At 41.8% G+C, this 24,671-nt stretch overlaps 1 protein-coding gene across 8 annotated transcripts in view; it reads right to left on the minus strand.

The window, feature by feature from the left end:
- Nucleotides 1–21,609, minus strand: part of PAN3 (poly(A) specific ribonuclease subunit PAN3) — a 162,245-nt gene extending 140,636 nt beyond the window's left edge. For 4 of the 8 annotated variants that reach the window (XR_004966055.1, XM_036299364.1, XM_036299359.1 and 1 more), the window contains exons 1-2: nucleotides 20,753–21,182; nucleotides 785–906 (exon numbers count right to left, since the gene is read on the minus strand). Coding sequence is in view for 6 of the 8 variants with exons in the window: in XM_036299364.1 (XP_036155257.1) it covers nucleotides 785–906; nucleotides 20,753–21,182 (552 nt within the window). In the remaining 2 variants the exon portion in view is untranslated. Of the gene's footprint in view, nucleotides 1–784; nucleotides 907–20,752 lie in introns of all 8 variants that reach the window. The other 4 variants (XR_004966056.1, XM_036299365.1, XM_036299361.1 and 1 more) reach the window with 2 other exon arrangements.
- Between the last annotated feature and the right edge of the window lie 3,062 nt (nucleotides 21,610–24,671).

Genomic DNA, 24,671 nt, shown 5'->3' on the forward strand with positions numbered 1-24,671 from the left:
ATAAATAAATTTAGGAATAAATGAAGACTTTAGATCAGTGGTTCCCACATGGGACACATGTCACACGGGTGCAATTTGATTTTTAAGGGGGACAATCCAAGAATGAATTAACAGTGAATTTTTTTAAATTTCTTATGGTTCTAAGGGCCTCATATACAGTATATAAATATATTATAATATATTTATGCATTTCAGTTCTCTATTATGTTTTAAACTTTATATGCTATTTTTTCATATCACTTTACATTTTTTTAAAATATATTTTATTGATTTTTTACAGAGAGGAAGGGAGAGGGATAGAGAGTTAGAAACATCGATGAGAGAGAAACATCGATCAGCTGCCTCCTGCACACTCCCCACTGGGAATGTGCCGGCAACCAAGGTACATGCCCTTGACCGGAATCGAACCTGGGACCCTTGAGTCCGCAGGCCGACGCTCTGTCCACTGAGCCAAACCGGTTAGGGTCACTTCACATTTTTTTAACAATTTCTTAGTGATTTCTTCCTCAGTACTTCAACTGTCCTTTCGTTCTTTTATTTTTCTCTTTCATGGATGCCATGTTCATTGGAAGCTTGTTTAGACCAAGTTAATGGCCTTTTAGCTTCCTCCACATGAATAGGAGTTCACTTTTTGAATAATAAGAATTATATGTCATGGCAGGAGGGGACATACCAGGATTTTATGCTTAGGTGGGGCATGGCCAAAAAAAGGTTGGGAACCACTGCTCTAGATGCTCTCCACCCTCAGAATAAACTTCATTGCTTAAACTCATACTGATGATACCTGCAGCAAGGGATACTTTGTTTCTACAGGGCTTCCAAATCCATTGACTCCTATAAAGCTGGTGCTGAAATAGGAATCTGTGAGACTGGTGTCAGTTAAAGCACCTCCATCTATTCCAGGAACTGAAAGAGAAAAAAAATTCAAGTATTTGATTATTTCAAAGCACAAGCACTGACGTGGTTTCTGTGTTCCTACATAACTTTTGAAGTATCAATCTGCCACACTTATTTTTATTTACCTATTCATAACAAAAGACAGGACCAAAAAAAATTGGCTCAGCTCTAAACATTTGTTAAACAATGCTCAAGTTGACGGTTGTTTTCCTACAGAGATAGTAATTTATTTTGTATCAGTCACCTAAAAGCTACCAAGCACAACATGAAGAAACAAATCAGACTTGGATTTCAAGTTTCTTTCTTTAACTTTGCAAGAGGCCAGCAGAAACTATAAACCACTGCAATTTCCTCAGGACTGTTTCTCAAATATATTATGGGGGAAAAATCAGCAGACTCACATTAATTCATAGTTCAGGAAAAACAATTTTACAGAAGTAGAAATGGAATAGAGTTCAGGAATGACGCCCTGTCTGTGGATTTTAGGACAGGATAATACAGAATGATTTTAAGTAGAACAATTCATTTATATACTAACAAAGTCATGGACAATATGTTTTAGATACCAGTTCTTGGTAAGTACTTGGAATGCTGCTATTTTTAAGCTTCTAGTTAAGTACAAAGCCTTACACTTCGTAACAGCTGAACTGCACAGAGAATTGCCCTCCTTGTGCAGAACCTCTAAGAACCACTGAAACCACTCCCACTCCCAACAAGAAGTAGTCTAACCCTAGCTGGTTCCATCACAGACTCAAGAGTCCCAGGTCCGATTCCAATCGATGGGTCTCCCTCACATTGATGTTTCTCTCTGTCTATTCCCCTCCCTTCCACTCTCTCTAAAAATCAATGGAAAATTATCCTCAGGTGAGGATTAACAACAATTTTTATTTATTTATTTTTTAAATATATTTTATTGATTTTTTACAGAGAGGAAGGGAGAGGGATAGAGAGCTAGAAACATCGATGAGAGAGAAACATCGATCAGCTGCCTCTTGCACACTCCCTACTGGGTATGTGCCCGCAACCAAGGTACATGCCCTTGACCAGAATCGAACCTGGAACCCTTGAGTCCACAGGCTGACGCTCCATCCACTGAGCCAAACCGGTTAAGGCTAACAACAATTTTTAAAAAGTAGACTAAAGAAATACTGACAGTTGGATGTAGGGTGCTATAATCTGAATTTTGGTATATCCTCAAAATCATATATTGAAATCCTAAACCCTAAAGATGATGGTATTAGGATGTGGGCCCTTTAGGAGGTGCCTAGGTCATGAGAGTGGAGCCCTCATACATGAGATTAGTGTTCTTATAAAAGAGAACCTACAGAGAGTCCTAGACCCTTCCACCATGTAAGAACACAACAAGAAGGTGCCCATCTATGAATCAGGAAGTGGGTCCTCACCAAACACCACACATAATCTGCCAGTACTGTGATATTGGACTTCCCAGCTTCCTGAACTGTAAGAAATAAAATTTCTGTTGTTTATAAGCAACACAAACTAAGACACAGAGCTGTGGGCATGTAAATTGGTGCAGCTACTATGGAAAAGGGTATAGCGGTCCCTCAAAAAATTAAATATAGCCCAGCCAGTTTGGGTCAGTGGTTGAGCATCAACAAATTAAACAGGAGGTCACAGTTCAATTCCCGGTCAGGGCACATGCCAAGTTTGCAGACTCAATCTCCAGTAGTGGGTGTGCAGAAGGCAGCCAATCAATGTTCTCTCTCATCATTGAAGTATTTCTCCCTCTCTCTCTCTCTCAAATCAATAAAAATATATTTTTAAAAAACTAAATATCAAACTATCACATGATCCAGCAATTTTAATTCTGGCTATATATCCAAAGGAAATAAAATCACTGTCTCAAAAAGAGGTATCTGCAACTCTATGTTCACTACAGCATTATTCATAATAGTCAACACATGGAAAGAACCTAAGTATTTATAGAGAGATGAATAAAGAAAATCAATCTCTCTCTCTCTCTCTCTCTCTCTCTCACACACACACACACACACACACACACACTCACACACACACGATGGAATATTATTCAGTCATAAAAAAGAAGGCAATCCTGTAATTTGTGACAACATGGATGCACCTTTTTGGAATTTGTTTTAAGTAAACTTTACAATATCTCTGTGTAATAACAATTTGCAATCCACTTTAAATAAGGCTTACTATTTCTATGAAAGGTCTTTTAAAATCTCTCCTTTTTTTTTCCTTTTTTAAAATTAAATCTTTATTGTTCAGATTATTACAGTTGTTCCTCTTTTTCCCCCCATAGCTCCCCTCCACCCAGTTCCCACCCCACCCTTGGCCCTTACCCCCCACCCCACGGTCCTCATCCATAGGTGTACGATTTTTGTCCAGTCTCTTCCTGCACCCCCACACCCCTTTCCCCCCCGCCCCGAGAATTGTCAGTCCACTCCCTTAATATGCCCCTGATTCTATTATATTCAACAGTTTATTCTGTTCATCAGATTTTTTATTCACTTGATTTTTAGATTCACTTGTTGATAGCTGTGTATTTGTTGTTCATAATTTGTATCTTTACCTTTTTCTTCTTCTTCCTCTTCTTAAAGGATACCTTTCAGCATTTCATATAATACTGGTTTGGTGGTGATGAACTCCTTTAGCTTTTTCTTATCTGTGAAGCTCTTTATCTGACCTTCAGTTCTGAATGATAGCTTTGCTGGGTAATCTTGGTTGTAGGTTCTTGCAATTCATTACTTTGAATATTTCTTACCTCTCCCTTCTGGCCTGCATAGTTTCTGTTGAGAAATCAGCTGACAATCATATGGGTACTCCCTTGTAGGTAACTGACTTTTTTTTCTCTTGCTGCTTTTAAGATTCTCTCTTTGTCTTTTGCTCTTGGCATTTTAATTATGGTGTGTCTTGGTGTGGTCCTCTCTGGACTCCTTTTGTTTGGGGTTCTCTGCGCTTCCTGGACTTGTAAGTCTATTTCTTTCACCAGGTAGGGGAAGTTTTCTGTCATTATTTCTTCAAATAGGTTTTCAATATCTTGCTCTCTCTCTTCTTCTGGCACCCCCATAATTTGGATGTTGGTACGCTTGAAGCTGTCCCAGAGGCTCCTTACACTATCTTCATATTTTCGGATTCTTTTTTCTTTTTGTTTTTCCACTTGGGTGTTTTTTTGCTTCTTCATATTACAAATCTTTGACTTGATTCTTGCGATCTCCTAGTCTGCTGTTGGAACTCTGTATAATATTCTTTATTTCAGTGTATGCTTAATTTCTAGTTGGTCCTTTATCACAACCTCGAGGGTCTCACTAGATTTCTTGAGGGTCTCACTAAATTTATCGGCAGTTTCTAGAGAATTCTTGAAATACCTCTTTTAAGTGTGGTTTTGAACTCTATATCCAGTAGTTTTCTTTCCTCCATTTCTGTCATTTGTGGCCTGTTTCTTTGTCTCTGCATTTTTTATGCTTCCCTGTGTTGACAGAGTGGCTTTCTGTGCTAGGTGTCCTATAGGGCCCAGTGGCTCAGCCTCCCCAATTACCTGGGGTGGACACTCTTGGTGCACCCCTTTGTGGACTTTGTGCACAGTCTTGTTGTAGTTAAGCCTTGATTGCTGTAGGTATCACTGGGAGGAATTGAGCTCCAGGCCAATTGGCTGTGAGAATCAGCTGTGTCTGCAGTGGGAGAACTGTGCTGGAGACACCCTTCTGGGGCAAGACTTGCTTCAGTGGGGCTTTGGTGCTCACTGAGTCTGCCCCCTGAGTGTGTCCCTTATGGATCTGAGGAGTTGTAATCTGGATGGTCCCACTTTGACCACTGGGTACACTGGCTCTTGGATCTCTAAGGAGGTGCTAATTTAGCCTCTGCCTGAGGATACCCAGCAGGAGCCCAGCTGTGAAGCAATGCAAGCTGCTGTGGGGCCTTGGGCCTTCTTTTGGAAGTTCTGGGTTTCTCTGACCCAGCTACAATTTGTAGTTTTCAGATTGCAAAGGGCCAGGCCTTTCATATGTAAATGCCTCTACACACAGCTTGGGTGGGGTGGGGTCTCAGGAGATCAACAAGGTGGAGCAAGCAGCTATGGCTGCTCCTCAGTCCTGCCCTAACAGGCCCAGCTTCTCAGTGTCCCAGTAATCACTGGGAGTACCTCTGAAAGAAAGCCACCCTCGAGTTCCAACAGATGCCAGACAGTCCAGTTTCCCCTTATGAGTCTGGTTCCCCAGAGACTCACCCGGAACTGGAGTTCACAGCAGTCAGGAGCTTGAGACTCCCTCCCAACTGAAAAAGACAACCGTGTCCTCAGTTGCCAGCCCTTTCCACGTGTGCCTCTGTACTTATGCACTTTACTTCCGCACCTCCTCTGAGTCTCAGTGTGCTTTTCTCTTTCCTTCTAGTTGAATATCCACTCAGCCAGCCTTCCTGTGGTTCTGGATGATGTCCGTTTTGTCTTTTAGTTGTATTTTTGAAGTGGTTGTGCGAGGCAGCAATTTGCAGTGTTTACCTATGCTGCCATCTTGGTTTCTCTCAGCAATACATGTTTTTAAAAAGTCTTAAACAATTCCTGTTTTCTCAGCAAAGTGACTTGGAATTTCATAATGGAGAAGAGAAAATTTGTTGCTAAAACCAAGTTATTACCAGTTTCAGATCACCTAAACCTACTGTTTCTTGAGAACTAGTAGAGATGTGGGGTTTTATATGTTTTATGCAGTACTTGTCATCTTTTAACATACTTTAAAATTACTGGGGCTAATCCATCCCAAGAATCTAAAAAGCAGTACCTGACACAGAGTAACTGCTCAATAAATGTTAATTAATTCAATGAATGATGAATCTCCACTTTTAGCCTAAATCATACTAAGTTGAAAGCTTGCCATAATTTTTTTTGAACACATTATCTGTATACATTAAATCTTTTTATAATACACTAGTGACCTGGTGCACAGATTCATGCACACTGAAAGGAAATTAATTAGAAGGTGGCCAGCAGGGCAGGACTGGGCAAGATGAGCCAGACACACCCTGGAGCCCTCTTACAGTCTCTCCCCAGCTGGCCAACCTCTCGTGTCCCTCCCCAGCCTTGATCATGCACCAGTGGGAGTCCCTCAGCCTGGTCTGCGTCCTCTCGCAATCCAGGACCCCTCAGGGGATGTCTGAGAGCCTGTTTCAGCCCAATCCCGAAGGCCATATGCAAATCGACCAAAGAGCAGAACTACTGGTCATTATGACATGCACTAACCACCAGGGGGCAGACACTCAACACAGGCACTGCCCCCTGATGGTCAGTGCGCTCCCACAGGGGAAGCGCTGCTCGGCCAAAAGCCAGGCTCACAGCTGGCAAGCACAGCGGCAGTGGCAGGAACCTCTCCCGCCTCCACAGCAGCGCTAAGGATGTCCGACTGCCAACTGGGAGCGGGCCTAAGCCATCAGTCAGACATCCCCCGAGGGCTCCCAGACTGCAAGAGGGCGCAGGCCAGGCTGAGGGACCCCACCCCGACTGCACGAATTTTTGTACCGGACCTCTAGTGTGTATATATTGCAAAATGATTGCTAAAATGAGTTAGGTTAATGTCCAACACCACACAGTAATAATTTTTTTTCTTATGATGAGAACTTTTAAGATGTACTCTCTTAGAAACTTTCAAATATACAATATAGTATTGTTAACTATAACCACCTTTCCATCTATACTAATAAAAGAGTAATATGCTAATTAGACTAGAAGACCTTCCAGGAGACCTTCCCAGACGTCCTTCCAGACAAAGCCATGGTGGCGGGGCAAAGGTGGTTAGGGGCAATCAGTCCAGGAGAGGAGGACAGTTGGGGGTGATCAGGCCGGGGGGGAGGGGGGCAGCTAGGGGCAAGCAGGCCAGCAGGGGAGGGCAGCTGTGGACAATCAGGCCGGCAGGGGAAGACAGTTTGGGGTGATCAGGCCAGCAGGGGAGGGCTGTTTGGGGTGATCAGGCTGGCAGGGGAGGGTAGTTGGGGGCAATCAGGCCAGCAGGGCAGCAGTTAGGGGGCGATCAGGCTGGCAGGCAGAAGTGGTTAGGGGCAATCAGGCAGGCAGGCGAGCGGTTAGGAGCCAGCAGTCCCGAATTGTGAGAGGGATGTCCGACTGCCAGTTTAGGCCCAATCATCGGATATCCCCCGAGGGGTCCCAGATTGGAGAGGGTGAGGCCGGGTTGAGGGACACACACACACACACACACACACACGCCTGTGCATGAATTTCGTGCACCAGGCCTCTAGTAATGTATATAAATAATGAATCACTGTGATGGACACCTGAAATAAGATACTGTATGTTAATTATACAGCAATAAAAATACCAATCCCAAAAGGTTACATGCTATATAATTCCATTTATAGGACACTGTTGAATTGACAAAATTATAGAAATGGAGAGCAAATTACTGATTACCAGTGGTTGGGAGAGAAAGCAAGTTACAAAATGGCAATTTGAGACTGACAGAACTATCTTATGCCTTGATTGTGTTGGCAGGTACACAAGCATACACAGAACTAAAGTCACACACATGTACACACGAGTGCAAATAAAACTAGGGAAAAGTAGAAAAGTGGATTACTATGTCAATCAATGCTGACTGTAATACTGTATTATAGCTATGAAAGATGTTACCACTGGGAGAAACTGGGTGATGCGACAATATCTCTCTGTATCATGTCTTACAACTGCATGGGATTCTACAATTATCTCAAAACAGAAAGTTAAATTTTTTAAAATCTATAAAAGGTCAAAATAGATGTTAAGTTTTATTTTGGCAATAATTTTTCTTACAGTGTCATTCAAATGAACTTTTATGTAAAGAAGTGTTTTTACTCATTAACTGTATCTTACCTAGACTTATATTAGTACATCCCTCTTTGAGTATTTCTCATAAACCTCTGAGTTTTTCTCATAAAACTTAATAAGACCTAATATTAACTTATGCATATGTTTATATATCCTACTAGAAGGTAAACTGCACTAGGGCAGAGTTTCATTTCATTCAATGTTGTATTCCCATCGCCTAGATCAAAGCTTGCCATGCTGCAATGCACAATATTAAATTAGTGAAATGAATGGTATTATGAAGTCTATATGTAACCTATATAATAAAAGGCCGAACAGCCGAACAACTGGTGGCTATGACGCGCACTGACCACCAGGGGTCAGATGCTCAACGCAGGAGCTGCCCCCTGGTGATCAGTGTGCAACCACAGGGGGAGCACTGCTCAGCCAGAAGCCGGGCTCTGGCGAGCACAGCAGCAATAGCAGGACCTCTCCTGCCTCCACGGCAGCGCTAAGGATGTCCGACTGCCAGCTGGGAGCAGGTCTAAGCTGTCAGTCGGACATACCCTGAGGGCTCCCAGACTGCAAGAGGGCGCAGGCCTGGCTGAGGGACGCCCCCCCCCCCCAAGTGCACTGGGCCTCTAGTTGTCGAACAAAAATGTGTAAACCTATAGAAGCTATCCTAATGGCAAATTCAGTACTCACTTTCCTGTCAGATCATACAAGTTTATGGAAAGAAAAGTGTAATCCTGGCTTAAACAATAACAGTTTTGCCACAAACATTATACTTTCCAAAGTTATTTTATGAACTTCAGGTTATCCACTGCTTTCTTCTTGTGGTTGGATAGGCAACCACAGTTCAATAATTTATAGCTATTTTACTGGTCTTGAAAGTACAGCTGTCCTTCAGTATTGAAAGGGACTGGTTTCTGAACCCTTGTGAATACAATAACTGAGGACACCCATGTCCCTTATACAGAATATATATAGTCTATGCACACATCCTCCTGTATACTTTGAATCACCTCTAGATTACCTATAAAATACAATGTAAATGCTATGTAAATAGTTGTTACACTATATTGTTTGGATAATAATGACAAGAAAAAGTCTATACATGTTCACTACAGACACAACCATCATAGACCTAATTACACAGTGCATGTAAGCAAAAGCGTAACATTTTTTAAAAATATTTTCCATCTGCAGTTGGTTGTATCTGCAGATGCGAAACCTATAGATAAGGAGGGCCAACTGTATACTCTCAAATACAAGGGGGGAGGGAGGACTAGGGACATAGATGTAAAGGTTAATTATAGAGTTATTATTAATAATATTCAATAACAGCAGCAACTAAGACTGATATCTCACTATGTACCAGGCAATACACACTGATAGTGTCACATGCAATCCCACCAAGTAGGTACTATTTTTACATCCATTTTTTAAAATGAGAAAAACTTGGGCTTAAGATTAAAAATTTGCCCAAGAGCCGTAACCCGTTTGGCTCAGTGGATACAGCGTCAGCCTGCGGACTGAAAAGTCCGAGGTTCGATTCCAGTCAAGGGCATGTACCTTGGTTGCAGGCACATCTCCAGTAGGAGGTGTGCAGGAGGTGGCTGATCGATGTTTCTCTCTCATCGATGTTTCTAACTATCTCTCTCCCTTCCTCTCTGTAAAAAATAAAATATATATTTAAAAAAAAAAAATTGCCCAAGATCACAACGCTAGTAAGAGAGCCAGAAGTACACTTTAGATGTCTTATATAAAAGCTTCACTACTAACTAAATTAGTAGAACTAAAAACTAAGTTTATTTTGATAAACAAATCTATTGGGTTTCAAATAAAGTAATGTACATAAAATACAAATCGTGGGATAATAAATACTTTAGCTGCTAAAAATTGAGCACGTTATAGATTAAAATTCTAACCCTGGCCAGTGTGACTCAAGAGTTAGAGCACGGTCCTGCGCACCGAAGCATTGCAGGTCCAATCCCCACCCCCACTGGAGCACATTTGGGAGGCAACCAATCGACGTGTCTCTCTGACATGGTCACATGTCTCTCTCTCTCTCTCTCTCTCTCTCTCTCTCTCTCTCTCTCTCTCTCTCTTCCTCCCCATAAAAATCAATGAAAATAAATATCCTCGGTGAGGATTAACAAAATAAACCAAAAGTAGGTTAAAATTCTAGTTGGAAATGTAATTACATCATTAAAATGTTATCAGTAATTCAACGGAACTCAAATAAATCCACAGCTAGGCCTTGGAAGATCCCAAGTCCAAAAGAAATATGAAATAGCAAAAACTTAGAGTAATAAGAAAAAAAATTTTAGAATAACCTTTTAAAAAATAGAATAAACTGTTATTTCCCAAACAACAATCTTTTTGTATAAATTGCTACTTTTTTAATATTTTTTTATTATTAATGTAATTTTTTAATGATTTCAGAGAGGAAGGTAGAGGGAGAGAGAGATTGAAACATCAATGATGAGAATCATTGACTGGCTGCCTCCTGCACACCCCCTCCTTGGGATTGAGCCTGCAACCCAGACATGTGCCCTTGAACGGAATCAAAACCGGACCCTTCAGTCTGCAGGCTAATGCTCTATTCACTGAGCCAAACCGAGTAGGGCCCAAACAACAAACTTGAATGCCAGAGCATTGCCAATATAAGAGCAGGATGGTCAATATAAGAGCAGGATGGAGTAAGAAAATATAATATTTTATGTACATAAAAAGTAAGCACCAAATGAAAGTATGGTTCCTTTACAAGATTGAAGCATCATTTTAAGTAACTGTACTAAGAAAAAGCCTTTGTGCTACAGTTTTCCAATGTTTGAAAATAAGGATAAAGTTTTCTCCTGTGTTTACCTCTAAAGTTTTAACAGGATCTGAAACACAAAACAATTCTGCAAATGTGAAGTACTAAAGCAAAGGTCAAAGACTCCAATGCCTAGAAGAGCCATGTATATAAAAGTCACCCAGTTGGTTAAGCATGGTCTCATGCAGCAGGATATCGCCAGTTCAATTCCTGGTCAGGTCACATACTTAAGTTGCAATTTCGATTCCCCGGTCAGGAGGTAACCAATATCTCTCTCTCTATCTATCTATCTATCTATTTCAAATTAATAAACATGTCCTCTGGTGAGGATAAAAAAAAAAAATTCATCCTTTCAAGAAGGCAAAATGAAGTCTTGCCCCATCAGCAGGTCTAACTCCAATACAAGAGTTGCCCTTCAAAGGAAGCCAAAAATCTGTATTTCTGATTTTTTTAATGCTGTCAACTAATTCAATTACAATCCACACACATGCAAATTAAAAACAAAAAATACCGTAAATATTAGCCACCAAAATGGTTAAAATTATAACACGGTTAATCCAAGTGTTGGGGAGAATGTGGAGCAACTGGAACTCTTATACACTGCTGGAAGGAATGTAAACACGGTACAATCAATTCAAAAAACTGTTTGACAGCAACTACTAAATCTGAACATATGCACAGTTAGTACACCCTATATATACCCAGATATTCCACTTCTAGGTGATCTAACAGAAATGCATATATTTGTTCACCAAAAAACATGTTCAAGAATGTTCAAAGCAAGTATTCTTCTTAACAGACAAAACCTGGTAACATTCCATTGACCACCAACAGTAAAATAAGAAAATGTGGCAGTTCATCCCATATAATAAAAGAGGAATATGCTAATTATCTGTTACAGGAGGCATAAAGACCAAGGGCATCATGACCAGATCGCGGATTGGAGGGGGGGGGGGGGGCAGCGAGGTATAAGTGGGCTGCGGAGAGCTACAGGAGCGGGCAGGGCAGCAAGCAAGCGGGAGGTGGAGAGCTACAAGAGAGGGCAGGGCAACAAGCTATGGGGGGTGGGGGTCAGGGGGAGGTACAGGAGGGCGGCAGCGACCTACTAGTGCACGAATCCGCACACAGGGCTACTAGTATAACATAACACTATACAAGAATGAGACTACAGAGGCTACTCCTACATAACACAAATGAATCTCACAAACATGCTGGAAGAAAAAAAACAAAACACGAAAAGAGTACAACCAGGACTCTCATAGCCAGTTAGCCTGGAGGTCAAATCACCCCTGGTATTGCCGACAACAATCAAGGCTTAATTACAACAAGACTGTGCACAAAGACCACTAGGGGGTGCACCAAGAAAAGATAAAAAAAATGCGGAGACAAAGAAACAGGATGCAAATGTCAGAAATGGAAGATATAGAGCTCAAAATCACACTTTTAAGGTCTCTCAAGAACTGTCTAGAAGCTGCCGATAAACTTAGTAAGACCCTTGAAAAGACTGGTGAGATCGCCGATAAATGTAGTGAGATCCTCAAGAAATCTAATGAGACCCTCGATGCTGTGATAAAGAACCAACTAGAAATTAAGCATACACTGACTGAAATAAAGAATATTATACAGACACCCAACAGCAGACCAGAGGAGCGCAAGAATCAAGTCAAAGATTCGAAACGTGAAGAAGCAAAAAACACCCAACTGGAAAAGCAAAATGAAAAAAGAATCCGAAAATACGAAGATAGTGTAAGGAGCCTCTGGGACAGCTTCAAGCGTACCAACATCAGAATTATAGGGGTGCCAGAAGATGAGAGAGAGCAAGATATTGAAAACCTATTTGAAGAAATAATGACAGAAAACTTCCCCCACCTGGTGAAAGAAATAGACTTACAGGTACAGGAAGCACAGAAACCCCAAACAAAAGGAACCCAAAGAGGACCACACCAAGACACATCATCATTAAAATGCCAAGAGCAAAAGACAAAGAGAGAATCTTAAAAGCAGCAAGAGAAAGAAACCCAGTTACCTACAAGGGAATACCCATACGACTGTCAGCTGATTTCTCAACAGAAACTTTGCAGGCCAGGAGGGAGTGGCAAGAAATATTCAAAGTGATGAATACCAAGAACCTACAACCAAGATTACTTTATCCAGCAAAGCTATCATTCAGAACTGAAGGTCAGATAAAGAGCTTCACAGATAAGGAAAAGCTAAAGGAGTTCATCACCACCAAACCAGTATTATATGAAATGCTGAAAGGTATCCTTTAAGAAGAGGAAGAAGAAGAAAAAGGTAAAGATACAAATTATGAACAACAAATATGCATCTATCAACAAGTGAATCTAAGAATCAAGTGAATAAATAATCTGGTGATCATAATAGAATCAGGGACATAGAAAGGGAATGGACTGACTATTCTTGGGGGGGAAAGGGGTGTGGGAGATGCGGGAAGAGACTGGACAAAAATCGTGCACCTATGGATGAGGACAGTGGGTGGGGAGTGAGGGCGGAGGGTGGGGCGGGAACTGGGAGGAGGGGAGTTATGGGGGGAAAAAAGAGGAACAAATGTAATAATCTGAACAATAAAGATTTAATTAAAAAAAAAAAGAGTACAACTACATGACTCCATTCCTTTAAAGTTAAAAAAAAGGAACTATAATGTTAGAATGTAATGTTAGAAATCAGTAGTTACCTTTGGGAAAGGGTAGTAACTGGGATGGGGACAAGAGCAGGATATGGGGGTACTGATTATGTCCTTTTTATTTTTTTAATCCTCACCTGAGGATATTTTTCCATTGATTTTTAGGAAGAGTGGAAAAGAGAGGGAAAGACAGAAAGAAACATTGATGTCAAAGAAACACATCGACTGGTTGCCTCCTGCATGAGCCCTGACCAGGACCCAGGCCAGGGAGGAGCCCACAACTGAGGTACGTACCCTTGGCCAGAATCAAACCCAAGACCCTTTGGTCCACAGGCCAACACTCTATCCACTGAGCCAAACTGGCTAGGGCCTTTCTTTTATTTTTTAATCTGAATGCTGGTTATTTGTTCACCTTGTGAAAACCGCAAGAAGTTATAATTTGTAAACTTTTCCCAATATATGAATACTTCAATAAAAATGTTTAAATCACAGATTCCCAAACTATTTCTACAGGCAGATCCAGCTAATCAAAACAGATCAGTTTATGACCTCTCAGCTAAAGAAACACTGTACAATCTTATATTTAAAGAAGAGCAAAAAACAAATAAAAAGCAAAACAAAATTGTTTCAGGGAGGCTACATGATCAGGTCAGCAACTAACATTTAAATTTCTTTTAATAACAATACCTCTTAGAATGTGCCATTTTAATTGCCTCATATCCTTTTTTGTGGAGGGGGATACTGAAAGGCAAGTCTTTTTTTTCTTCTTTTTTTTGTATGTTTGTTGTTTTTCATCCATTCCTCATGCACCACCTCCCCTCTGCAGCCATCAGCTTGTTTTCTATTTCTACGAGTCTGTTTTTGTTGTTTGTTCATTTGTTTTTTTAGATTCCACATATAAATAAAATCATATGGTATTTGTCTTTCTGTTTAACTTATTTCACTTAGCATAATACCCTCTAGGTCCATCCATGTTGTCATAAATGGCAAGATTTCCTTCTTTTTTATTGCTCAGTAATATGCCTTTCTATATAACTTATTCTTTATCCATTCACCTATTGATAGATACCTAGGTTATGTCTATATCTTTGCTATTGTAAATAATGCTGCAATAAACACAGGAATACATATACCTTTTTTAATTAGTATTTTCATTTTCTTCAGATAAATACCCGTAAGTGGAATATCTGGGTTGTATGGCAGTTCTACTTTTAACTTTTTGAAGGACCTCCATACTATTTTCCATGGTGGCTATACCATTTTACAGGTATAAGGTGATAACTCACGGTGGCTTTCATTTGCATGTCCCTGATGATTAGAGAGGCTGAGCATCTTTTCATATGTCTGTCATCTATATGTCTTCTTGATAGAAGTATCTATTCATGTCCTCTGTTCATTTTTTAATTGGATTGTTTGTATTTTTTATGTTGAGTTGTATGACGTTTTCATATATTTTGGATATTAACCCTTATTGGATATGTCACTTGTGAATATATTCCCCCATTCAGTGGGCTGTCTCTTTGTTTTGTTTATGATTTCTTTCACTGTGCAGAAATTTTTAAGTTTGATGTAGTTCCATTTGTTTATTTTTGCTTTGGTTTCCTTTGCTTAAGGAGATTTATCCAGAAAGATATTATGAAGACCAGTGTCAAGGAGTTTACTACCTACATTTTCTTATGGGAGTTTAACAGTTTCAGGACTTACATTTAAGTTTTTAATCTATTTTGTTACTTTTTGTATATGGTGTAAGAGGGTGGTCTAGTTTCATTTTTGTATGTATCTCTGCCAGTTTTCTGAACACCACTTACTGAAGAGACTGTCATTTCTCCATTTTATAATCTTGCTTCCTTTGTCATAGATTAATTGACCATATAAGCAAGGTTTACATATGGGTTCTCTATTCTGTTCCAATGACCTATGTATCCGTTTTTTTTATGCCTTTACTTGTGCATGTGTGTGTGTTTCCATCTGAAATCAGTCTCTTATAGGCAGCATATAGAAGGGCCTTGTTTTTTTTTCTCCATTTAGTTGCCTTAAGTCTTTATACTGAGGGATTTAGTCCATTTACATTTAAAGTCATTACTGATAGGTATGTACTAATTGCGATTTTGTTCATTGTTTTTTGGCTGTTTTGTAGTTCTCTGTTCATTTCCTCTATCCTTTCAGTTTGCTTGTTTTCTTTAGTGTTTTGTTTGGGTTCCTTTCTCTTTATTTTTTTGTGTATTTTTTGTAGGTTTTTGGTTTGTGGTTACCATGAGGTTCCTATATATCCATCTATAGCTATAGCAGCCTATTTTAAGGTGACAGGAATTTAAATTCAAACACATTATAAAAGCATTACATTTTTATTTCCCCCTCCACACTATTGTCTTTGATATCATATTTTAAATCTTTTTGTTTTGTATATCTCTATTTATTGTAGTTATAGTTAATCTTCATACTAGATTTTTTAAGTAGCTGATTCACAAGTACCTATGAAGTACCTGTGAGATTTTTTTTCTTTCATGTATTTTCTTATTTCTGGCCTTTTCTTTTCTGATTAAAGAAAACCTCTAACATTTCTTGTAAAGCCAACTTAGTGGTAATAAACTCCTTTAGTTTTTGTCTGGGCAACTCTTTATCTTTCCTTCAAGTCTGAATGAAACATTTGCTGGGTACAGTCCACTGTAGATTCCTTTCTTTGAGCACTTTAAATATTTCCTACCACTCCCTTCTGGTCATAAAGTTTTTGCTGAGAAATCAGCTATTAGCCTTATGGGGTTTGGGAGAGGATGGAGTTCCTTTGTTTATGAAATGCTGTTTTCTTCTATGGCTTAAAGATTATCTCTTTATCCTTTACTTTTGTCATTTTAATTACAATATCTTGGTGTGGGCCTCTTTGGGTTCATCTTGTTTGGAACTGTGCTTCCTGGAATTAGATGTCTGCTTCCTTCCCCAGATTAGCAAAGTTTTCAGTCATATTTCCTCAAATATTTTCTCCTCCCTACAATGCACATGTTAGTGCACTTGATGTTGTCACAGATATTCCTTAAATTATTCTTTTTTCTTATTGCTGTCCTGATTAGGCAATTTCCACAATCCTATCCTCCAAGTGGTAATCTGTTCTTCTGTATTATCCAATCTGCTATTGATTCCTTCTAGTGTATTTTTCATTTTAGTTATTCTTCAGTTGATTGTTTATTAATTCTTTTAACTCTTCTTTGTTGAAGTTCTGAGTTCCCCTATTCTACACGTAATTTTGGTAAGCATACTTATGACTGTTACTTGAAAATTTTTTAATGTTTTCAACCTGGTTGTTTTGGCTCAATGGTTAGAGGATCAGCCCGCGGACTGAAGGGTCTTGGGCTCAATTCCCAGTCAAGGGCACATACCTGGGTTGCAGGCTTGATCCCTGGCTGAGGCAAACAATCACTGTGTCTCTCTCACATTGGTCTCTCTCTCTCCCTCTCCTTCCTCTCCCTCTCCCCCTCTCCTTCTCTGCCCCCTCCTCTCTCCCTTCCATTCTCTCTAAAAGGAAAATCATGTTTTTATTCATTTTAGAGAGAGGGAGAGGAAAGGAAGCGGGGGGGGGGGGGGGGGGGGGGGGACACTGATGTGAGAGAGAAACACTGATCAGTTGCCTCCCATATACAGCCCAACCAGGGATCAAACCCACAACTGGGAATCGAACCGGCAACCTTTTGGTCCATGGGACGATGCTGAACCAACTGAGCTACATGGGCCAGTGCTATTTGAATTCTTTATCAGGCAAATTACTTATCTTTTTTTCATTAGGATTTTTTTAAGATATTTTTACTGATTTCAGAGAGGAAGGAAGAGGGAGAGAGAGAGAAAATCATTGATTGGCTGCCTCCTACACACCCTGTACTGGGGACCAGGCCCACAACCTGGGCATGTGCCCTGACAGGCAATCAAACCGTGACCACCTGGTTCATAGGTCAATGCTCAACCACTGAGTCACACCAGCCAGGCTATTAGGGTGTTTTTCTTGTTCCTTCATTTGGAATATATTCCTCTGTCTTCTCATTTTGTTTGACTATCTGTATCTGTTTCTATGAATTAGATAAAATAACTTTCCCAATCTTAAAAAAAGTGGTCCTATAACAAAGTAGACTGTACCAGGTGGTTTTAGCAGGCCAGTTGGAGTAAGAGTGGGCACATGTGATGCCTGAGATGCTTCCTGGCCAGAAAAAGCAGGTTCAGGGCAGGACAGTCTGGTGTCCATGCACATGTGGTAGCTCCCTTTTGTTCTGGCTATCCACAGCTAAAATGGGGTTTAGGCAAGGCAGACTGGTGTCCCAACACTTCAGTACCCTGCTGATCTGAGTGAGGCAACCTGGTGCAGACTCTGCAGTGTCGTTTGACCCACTGTGTCAATCTCGAGGTGGGATGACCCTATATACACACTCTACAGCACCCTGTTGTAACTGGTGAAGCTAGTAGCTCCAGGAGTGGCCAGGAAGGCACTACTGCTGCCTTGCAGGTTGGGCAGTGCACCTGAATAGAACTCCTGCTTGCACTATCCAAGTGGAGGGAGAATGTAAACAATGGCATTCACTGGCTTCTCTGATCCTGAAAAGTTACCTCAGATCCCAGAGAGTTCTAGCAGTTTCCCAATCCTCTATTCAATCTCAATCTCAATCTCAATTTCTCTCTCTCTCCCTGTCCCCGCCTCTCTCCTTTGATGTGCAGTAGCTGTAGAAGATGTTCAATTGGCCCTCACTTATCTCTCAGAAAAGACTGTCATATATAGGTATAAATTCAGCATGTTCATGGGAGGTGAGCTCAGCATCTTCCTAAACTGCCACCTTGGTCCCTCTCTTCCTATTGCCACACACAGTATAATTATTAAGATACAGTATAACAGCCCTAACCGGTTTGGCTCAATGGATAGAGCGTCGGCCTGCAGACTCAAGGGTCCCAGGTTCGATTCCGGTCAGGGGCATGTACCTTGGTTGTGGGCATATACCCAGTGGGAGATGTGCAGGAGGCAGCTGATTGATGTTTCTCTCTCATGGATGTTTCTAACTCTCTATTCCTCTCCCTTCCTCTCTGTAAAAAATCAATAAAATATATATTTTTTAAAAAGATACAGTATAACATATTAAAGATAGCAAGTAAACTAAAAACAATCAATTAATTGCAAAAATTTAAAGCAGTTAGCCATTAAATCAACAATACAATCCTCTTTCCTGATTCCTGAGCAACTTGACTTAATACTTACTGATATGAAGCAATTTTCTTACCCATAAGAAGTCACAACCTAGGTACTACTGAGGATTATTAAAAAATAAAAATAAAAAAATAAAATAAAACCTACAGCAAAAAAGAGCCGCCTCAGTTTTACCCAGTCAAGTTAAAACAAGCCTACTGAATCCAAATACACAATTCAGCTATTTAAGTAAATAACTGTTACATGACTAAATATTAATTTTTAAATGCTTTCTTAGCATTAACTGCCTGACCTCTCAAGACCCTATAACCCAGGCAATTACATTCCCTTTTTGAGATATGAAGTGATTCCCACACCTTTGAACCATTGCTAGTATTTTTCTCCAACTCCCATCTTCACCTAGCTTTCATGTCCCAAACCCACTGCTTCTATGTATTAGAAAACCCTAGAAAGATCACAGATTAAATCAAACACCAGCATTTTTAAAGTCACTTTTTTTGTAGGTGACAAAACTACTGTTCATGCTTACTAAACATTACTCTTAAATAAATGTGAGCCACAATTTACACATCCAGCAGATTTATCTTGAAATTGTAAAGTTTCTTCTCAAAAGTGATAAAATTCCACCAATAAAAAGTAATTCTCACAAAACATTTTAAGTTACAAATTAATCTTCTTAGCATATCAACCTTACCAAATATGTCTCCGTTAAAGTCAAGCCCATCCCAGCAAAAGAAATATGACTGGCCAGGCACAGTGGTTGAGCCTGGGCCTAAGAACCAGAAGGTCATGGTTGGATTCCTGATCAGGGCACATGCCCTGGTTGTGGGCTTGATCCCCAATAGGGAGCGTGCAGGAGGCAGCACATCAATGATTCTCATCGTTGATGTTATTTCCCCCCCTTCCTCTCTAAAAGCAAAAGAGAGAGAGAGAGAGAGAGAGAGAGAGAGAGAGAGAGAGAGAGAGAGAGAGAGAGAGAAGGAAGGAAGGAAGGAAGGAAGGAAGGAAGGAAGGAAGGAAGGAAGGAAGGAAGGAAGAAAGAATCTTACACACACACACACAAATCTCTGGGAAGACACTAATCCTTATAGAGCAAATAAGTGCTACATCATCAGGTTCATTTGCAGTCTTACAAAAAAAGACAAAAATGTTCTGACATCCAAGTTACCTATCAAATTATTTTAAGATCTGCCCTGACCGGTTTGGCTCAGTGGATAGAGCGTCAGTCTGCGGACTCAAGGGTCCCAGGTTCGATTCAGATCAAGGGCATGTACCTTGGTTGCAGGCACATCCCCAGTAGGGAGTGTGCAGGAGGCAGCTGATCGATGTTTCTCTCTCATCGGTGTTTCTGACTCTCTATCCCTCTCCCTTCCTCTCTGCAAAAAATCAATAAAATATATATATATTTTTAAATGTCAGCTATTTAAAAAAAATTATTTTAAGATCCAAAAACTGTATAGAAATGCCAAAAAAAGTAGGACTTTCCCATCTGGTTTAGAAATGCTCAATATATTCAGAAAGAGAAAAGGAAAGTCTGACACCTGTTCTACTTTTTCCTTTAGAGCAACATTCTGTAAAATAGATTACACTTAAACACTTATTATAGTTCTAAATTCTACTCAAAAACTAAAAAGTTGTAAGTCAATAGAGAATAACAAATGATTTTAAAAGATGTAACAACCCTAAAATTTCTGAACCCAAGTGCTAACACACACACACACACGTTCCCTACACAAGACATGCTTTCAAGGCTCTGCTGAGAGGTCACTAGATAAAAAGTTGTAGAAGACATAACCCCGCTACTGACACCCAGCAAACTTATTCCAAAAACTATGTTGAAATGCAAGTCTTGTGAAATTCCTACTCTACATTCTCAACTAAACCTAAACACACTAAGAGCTGATGTTTATTCACTCCCAATCCCTCGAAAGCATTTTCTGCCTGGGAAACTTTTCTCCCATAAGCCTTAGACAAACTTTTCCGTGCTTTCAACCTCCTCCAGGAAGCCTTAACCCCGCCCCACTTCCTACACACCCACTAGGGAACCTCAACCCTCTGCAGACACCGCTCCACACGGGCACGCAAAACACAGGTGCCTGCAAACCCTGCCCCTTTCCACACACCCCGGAAACGACACCCCCTTCTCACACACCGCACGCCAAAGCCGATCCCCCTTCTCCCCCGCCCGCACCCCCCCCCCCCAGTCCACCCACCCACGTTCCCGGGAACCCAGCCGCCCCTCACTCCTCGGCTCGCCCGAGGCCGTGGGAAGGGGAAGCAGGAAGAAGGCAGGAAGCAGCAGGCCTAACCTAGGCCTCTCGGACCGCCTAGGGAGGCAGGAGGAGGACCCGCGCGCCAGGCTCATCCGCAGGGCCTCATCCGGCCTCACCCGGCCCCGCGGGCCCTAGGCCTTCCATCCGCCGCCACCCTCCCGGCCCGGACCACACTCACTTGCCAGCCGCGGTCCATCGAGTCCTCCTCCACCGCCGCCGCCGCCAGCTGCGGCTCCTGCCCCCGGGGCCCCCAGGTCCGGCTTCTTGGACCCCGGGGGCGGCCCGGCCCCCCCGCCCGGAACCGCTCCGGGCGGAAAGCCTGCCACGGGCGCGCCCGCCAGCGCCAGGGGGACGCTGTTGCTATGGAGGCCGAGGCCCGCGGCCGCCCCGGCGGGGTCCTCGTGCAGGAACTGACACTCCTCCCCGTAGAAGCAAGTCTTATCCTTCGCGTAGTAGCGGCAGTACTTCAGCTTTACTCCCGCCGCCGCCCCGCCGGGGACGCCCCCGACCCCCGGCGGGGCCACCACCGCCACCGCCGCCGCCAGCGCGGAGGAGGAGGAAGAGGAGGCGGCGGCCGAAGGGGGCGGGAGGCCGCCGCCACTGTTCATGGCAACGCCGCAGCCTCGTCTTCCGCTGCTGCCCGAGGAGCCGTCGCCGCCGCCACCATAGACTGGGGAGGGAAGGAGGACGCAGCCGGTGCCGGAAAAAAGCCGGGCGGGTGGGTCTGTCCCGCTGCGGGAGCCCTGGCCGCCCGGGGAGAGGGGGAGGGGAAAGGGGAGGGAGGACAGGGTAGGAGGGCGCGGAGGGGAGGGGGAGTTGGGATTCTCTCACTCACTCTCTCGTTCTCTTGTCTTAAAGGGGCCGTGCGGGACGACGGGGTGGGCGCGAGGGCCCAGGCAGGGATTTCGAGGGTGCAGGCTAGGGGAGGGGGAGCGGCAGCCGCGAACAGGTGGGGAGGGCGGAGGTGCCGGTTTATTTTTAAATTCTGCCTCCACTCGCTCTCTCGCGCTCTGGTTCCTCCGAGTTGTTTATTCCATTTTCCTCTTCCTGAGACGTCCGTCGGCGCTGCGCATGCGCGGCGAGGCGCGGGGCCTTGTGGGTAGCGGGAACGCGAGGGGAAGCCCAGCCAGGCGTCCGGCCCCCGGGCGTCCGCGAGCCTGCGTCAGAGAGACGGGCGGCCCGCAATGGCGTTCCCGCACGCTCCTCCGGCTGGGGACGTTCTCACGAGACGAACTGTTTTGTATATCCTCTTATTGCAAAGCCAGATGTTGTTTTTTGATGGAAAGGACAAAGCAGCTGCAAAACCGCGCTTGGCGGGTCCGCACCTGGAGACGGAGCCCACGCCCTTGCTCCATTTGAAAATAGTTTTATCCTGCTTGCCATACTTCCTCTCCCTCTTTTTTCACCACCCTACTTTTTTTCCTTCCCCTTGAAGGTGATGACAACTACATGACTGATTAAATTTTGGCGTTCTATTAAAAAAAAAAAAAAAAGACTGAACCTAAAAAAGTTGATTTTTAGGCAAACCCCCTGCTCGGTGCTGCACCTGTTTTCTCTGAATTTATGAATTTATGTTACTGAAAGGCTTCAGTAAAATATGAAAAATGAGATGCTTCCTAGTGACAACACTGTCTAGGCAGCAACGGAAGGTTTCATTTATAAATATATTAGGGGTTTTTTTTTTTCAGCCTAGCCTTGATTTGAAATTCATTTTATAAAAGATACTTTTTCCCCATCAGAACTCTCTGATGTTTTGCTCTGCTATATTAAAAAGTTTTCAGGACTTGTAAAGAATTGCCATGAAGGGAAAAGTAATTTTAGCATTTTAATTTTTCTTCTCTGTAAAAGATTTTCTCAAAAAGCAATATGGCAGTTATTAAGGGGGACGAGGGATGTTTGCTGGTAGTACTTAAGGAATTGTGGCAAACAGAAGAGATCACAAAAGAACAGATACAAACAAGTGTGCCACACGGCAAAAAAGGGGAAAAGTGCATTCCATAGACCACATACTGGTAAGCCTGGTGATGTTCCTTAGCTAACTTTGAAAATAATTACATTGTATTATGTCTTTGTTTTAAAACATTTTCCCATATTTATTTATTCGCCATATTTATTAATGCCTATTACATGTACAAGGAACTGTGCTAGGAGCTAGGGAAGTAAAAGTAAACAAGATGCAGTCTTGTCTGTGTTAAATGTTTGTTATCCTCAGAGGCAGAAAGTACACGGGCAATTATAAACCAGTGTCTTAAGTGCTAACCTTATCACATTGGCTGTTGGAGGATCTTACAGATGTTATACTTCATGGAGAAAGTTGATACCTTAAGAGTAGGAGTTGAGAACATCTACTTTTGATTCAGAGAGAGCTGAGTTTGTAACCCAGTACTTACAATAGCTGTGTTACTCTGGATAAGTTGCTTCAGTTTTCTATGCTGTAAAGCAGATAAGAATAGTACCTACTTCATAAAGTATAAAGGAATGTATTTAAAGTATCCCATGCTTAGTAATAAGTATGTTGCACCTATTGCTATTAGTAATATCACGGCTAGTAGCAGTCAACCTAAGAGAATGCAAGAAAGAGCATTCCAGGCAAAACAAACAGCTTGTACAAAAGGCCCTGAGGAGAAAGAAAGATTAGACTGTTAGAATAGTGATCATGCAGGATTGAGCAGGGACCATATTACAGAAGCCCTTATAAAGCATGTTAAAGGTTTAGGTTTTTTCTTGAGGGCAATAGAAAGTTATTAAAGGGTTTTAAAAAGTCAAGTAATGACATTATCAGATGTCCCTTTAGAAAATAGCATGTTGATCCATCTAAGAACCCTATGAGGAAAGTAAAGAAGGTGGGTTACCACCATTTTGTCGATGAACAAACTAAAACCTGGAGTCACACAAAATTACCAACTGTAAATTGCAAAGCCAGAACTTAAACTCAGAACTTCCAATTACAAAATATGTGCTTTTTCCATTCATTACACATTTCTAAGTGCAAGTATATGGCTACTGATGCTTAGAAAGTGGTGTCGCCGAAACCGGTTTGGCTCAGTGGACAGAGCGTAGGCCTGCGGACTGAAGGGTCCCGGGTTCGATTCCAGTCAAGGGCATGTACCTGGGTTGCGGGCACATCCCCAGTGGGAGATGTGCAGGAGGCAGCTGATCGATGTTTCTCTCTCATCGATGTTTCTAACTCTCTATCTCTCGCCCTTCCTCTTTGTAAAAAATCAATAAAATATATTTTAAAAAAAAAAAGTGGTGTCTTATGGAGAGACAACAGAGGTTCATTAAGTTCATGCCAAATTAAGCATGTCATTCAAACCTTTATTGAGAATCTACTATATACTATGTACCAATCAAGTTCTGTTCTTGACTCTAATATACAAAAATGTGTAAGATATAGACTGTCATCAAGAATTAGTGGGAATCATGAGGGAAACGCCAAAGATAAGTAACTCATCCCTAAAAACCATGTTTGACAACGTCTTCTATTAAATCCGGTGAACAAGATGAGAGAAAGTAGACTGAGATACTAGAGCTAGGTGACTTCAGTACTCTGATTAGTCATTATCAACGTGCTGATAAAGCTAGCTTTGGAGCTCCTTAAACATATCCATAGAGTATTAATAAATTGGTATATTTCAACATGGTCTTTACAATCTTCCTTTGGACACTGTCCTTGCCTATTTTTATGGGGTGAAAAATGGTATCTACTGCCTAGATGAAGAAATATATAGCATATTTAGTATGTTGCAAAAACAGTGCGGATAAATAATTCAATAAGTGACAGATTAGGATTTGTAAATCTCCACCAGCTGGAAAAATTGGCCACTGCTAACGAACAAAACCTGAATTAAATTGAGGAAAACAAAGAAAACAGTCCCTTATTTTGTTATTAATCCTCTCCCAAGGATATTTTTCCATTGATTTTTAGACAGAGTGAAGAGAGAGGGAAAGACAGAAACATCAATGTGAGAGAAACACATCTATTGGTTGCCTCCTGCAGGAGCCCCTACCAGAGCCCGGGATGGGAAAGAGCTGCAACCAAGGCATGTGCCCTTGATCAGAACCCGGGACCCTTTAGTGTGAAGGCAGACGCTCTG

Source organism: Myotis myotis, unplaced genomic scaffold (assembly GCF_014108235.1).
Source record: "Myotis myotis isolate mMyoMyo1 unplaced genomic scaffold, mMyoMyo1.p scaffold_m19_p_3, whole genome shotgun sequence".
NCBI classification, from domain to species: domain Eukaryota; kingdom Metazoa; phylum Chordata; class Mammalia; order Chiroptera; family Vespertilionidae; genus Myotis; species Myotis myotis.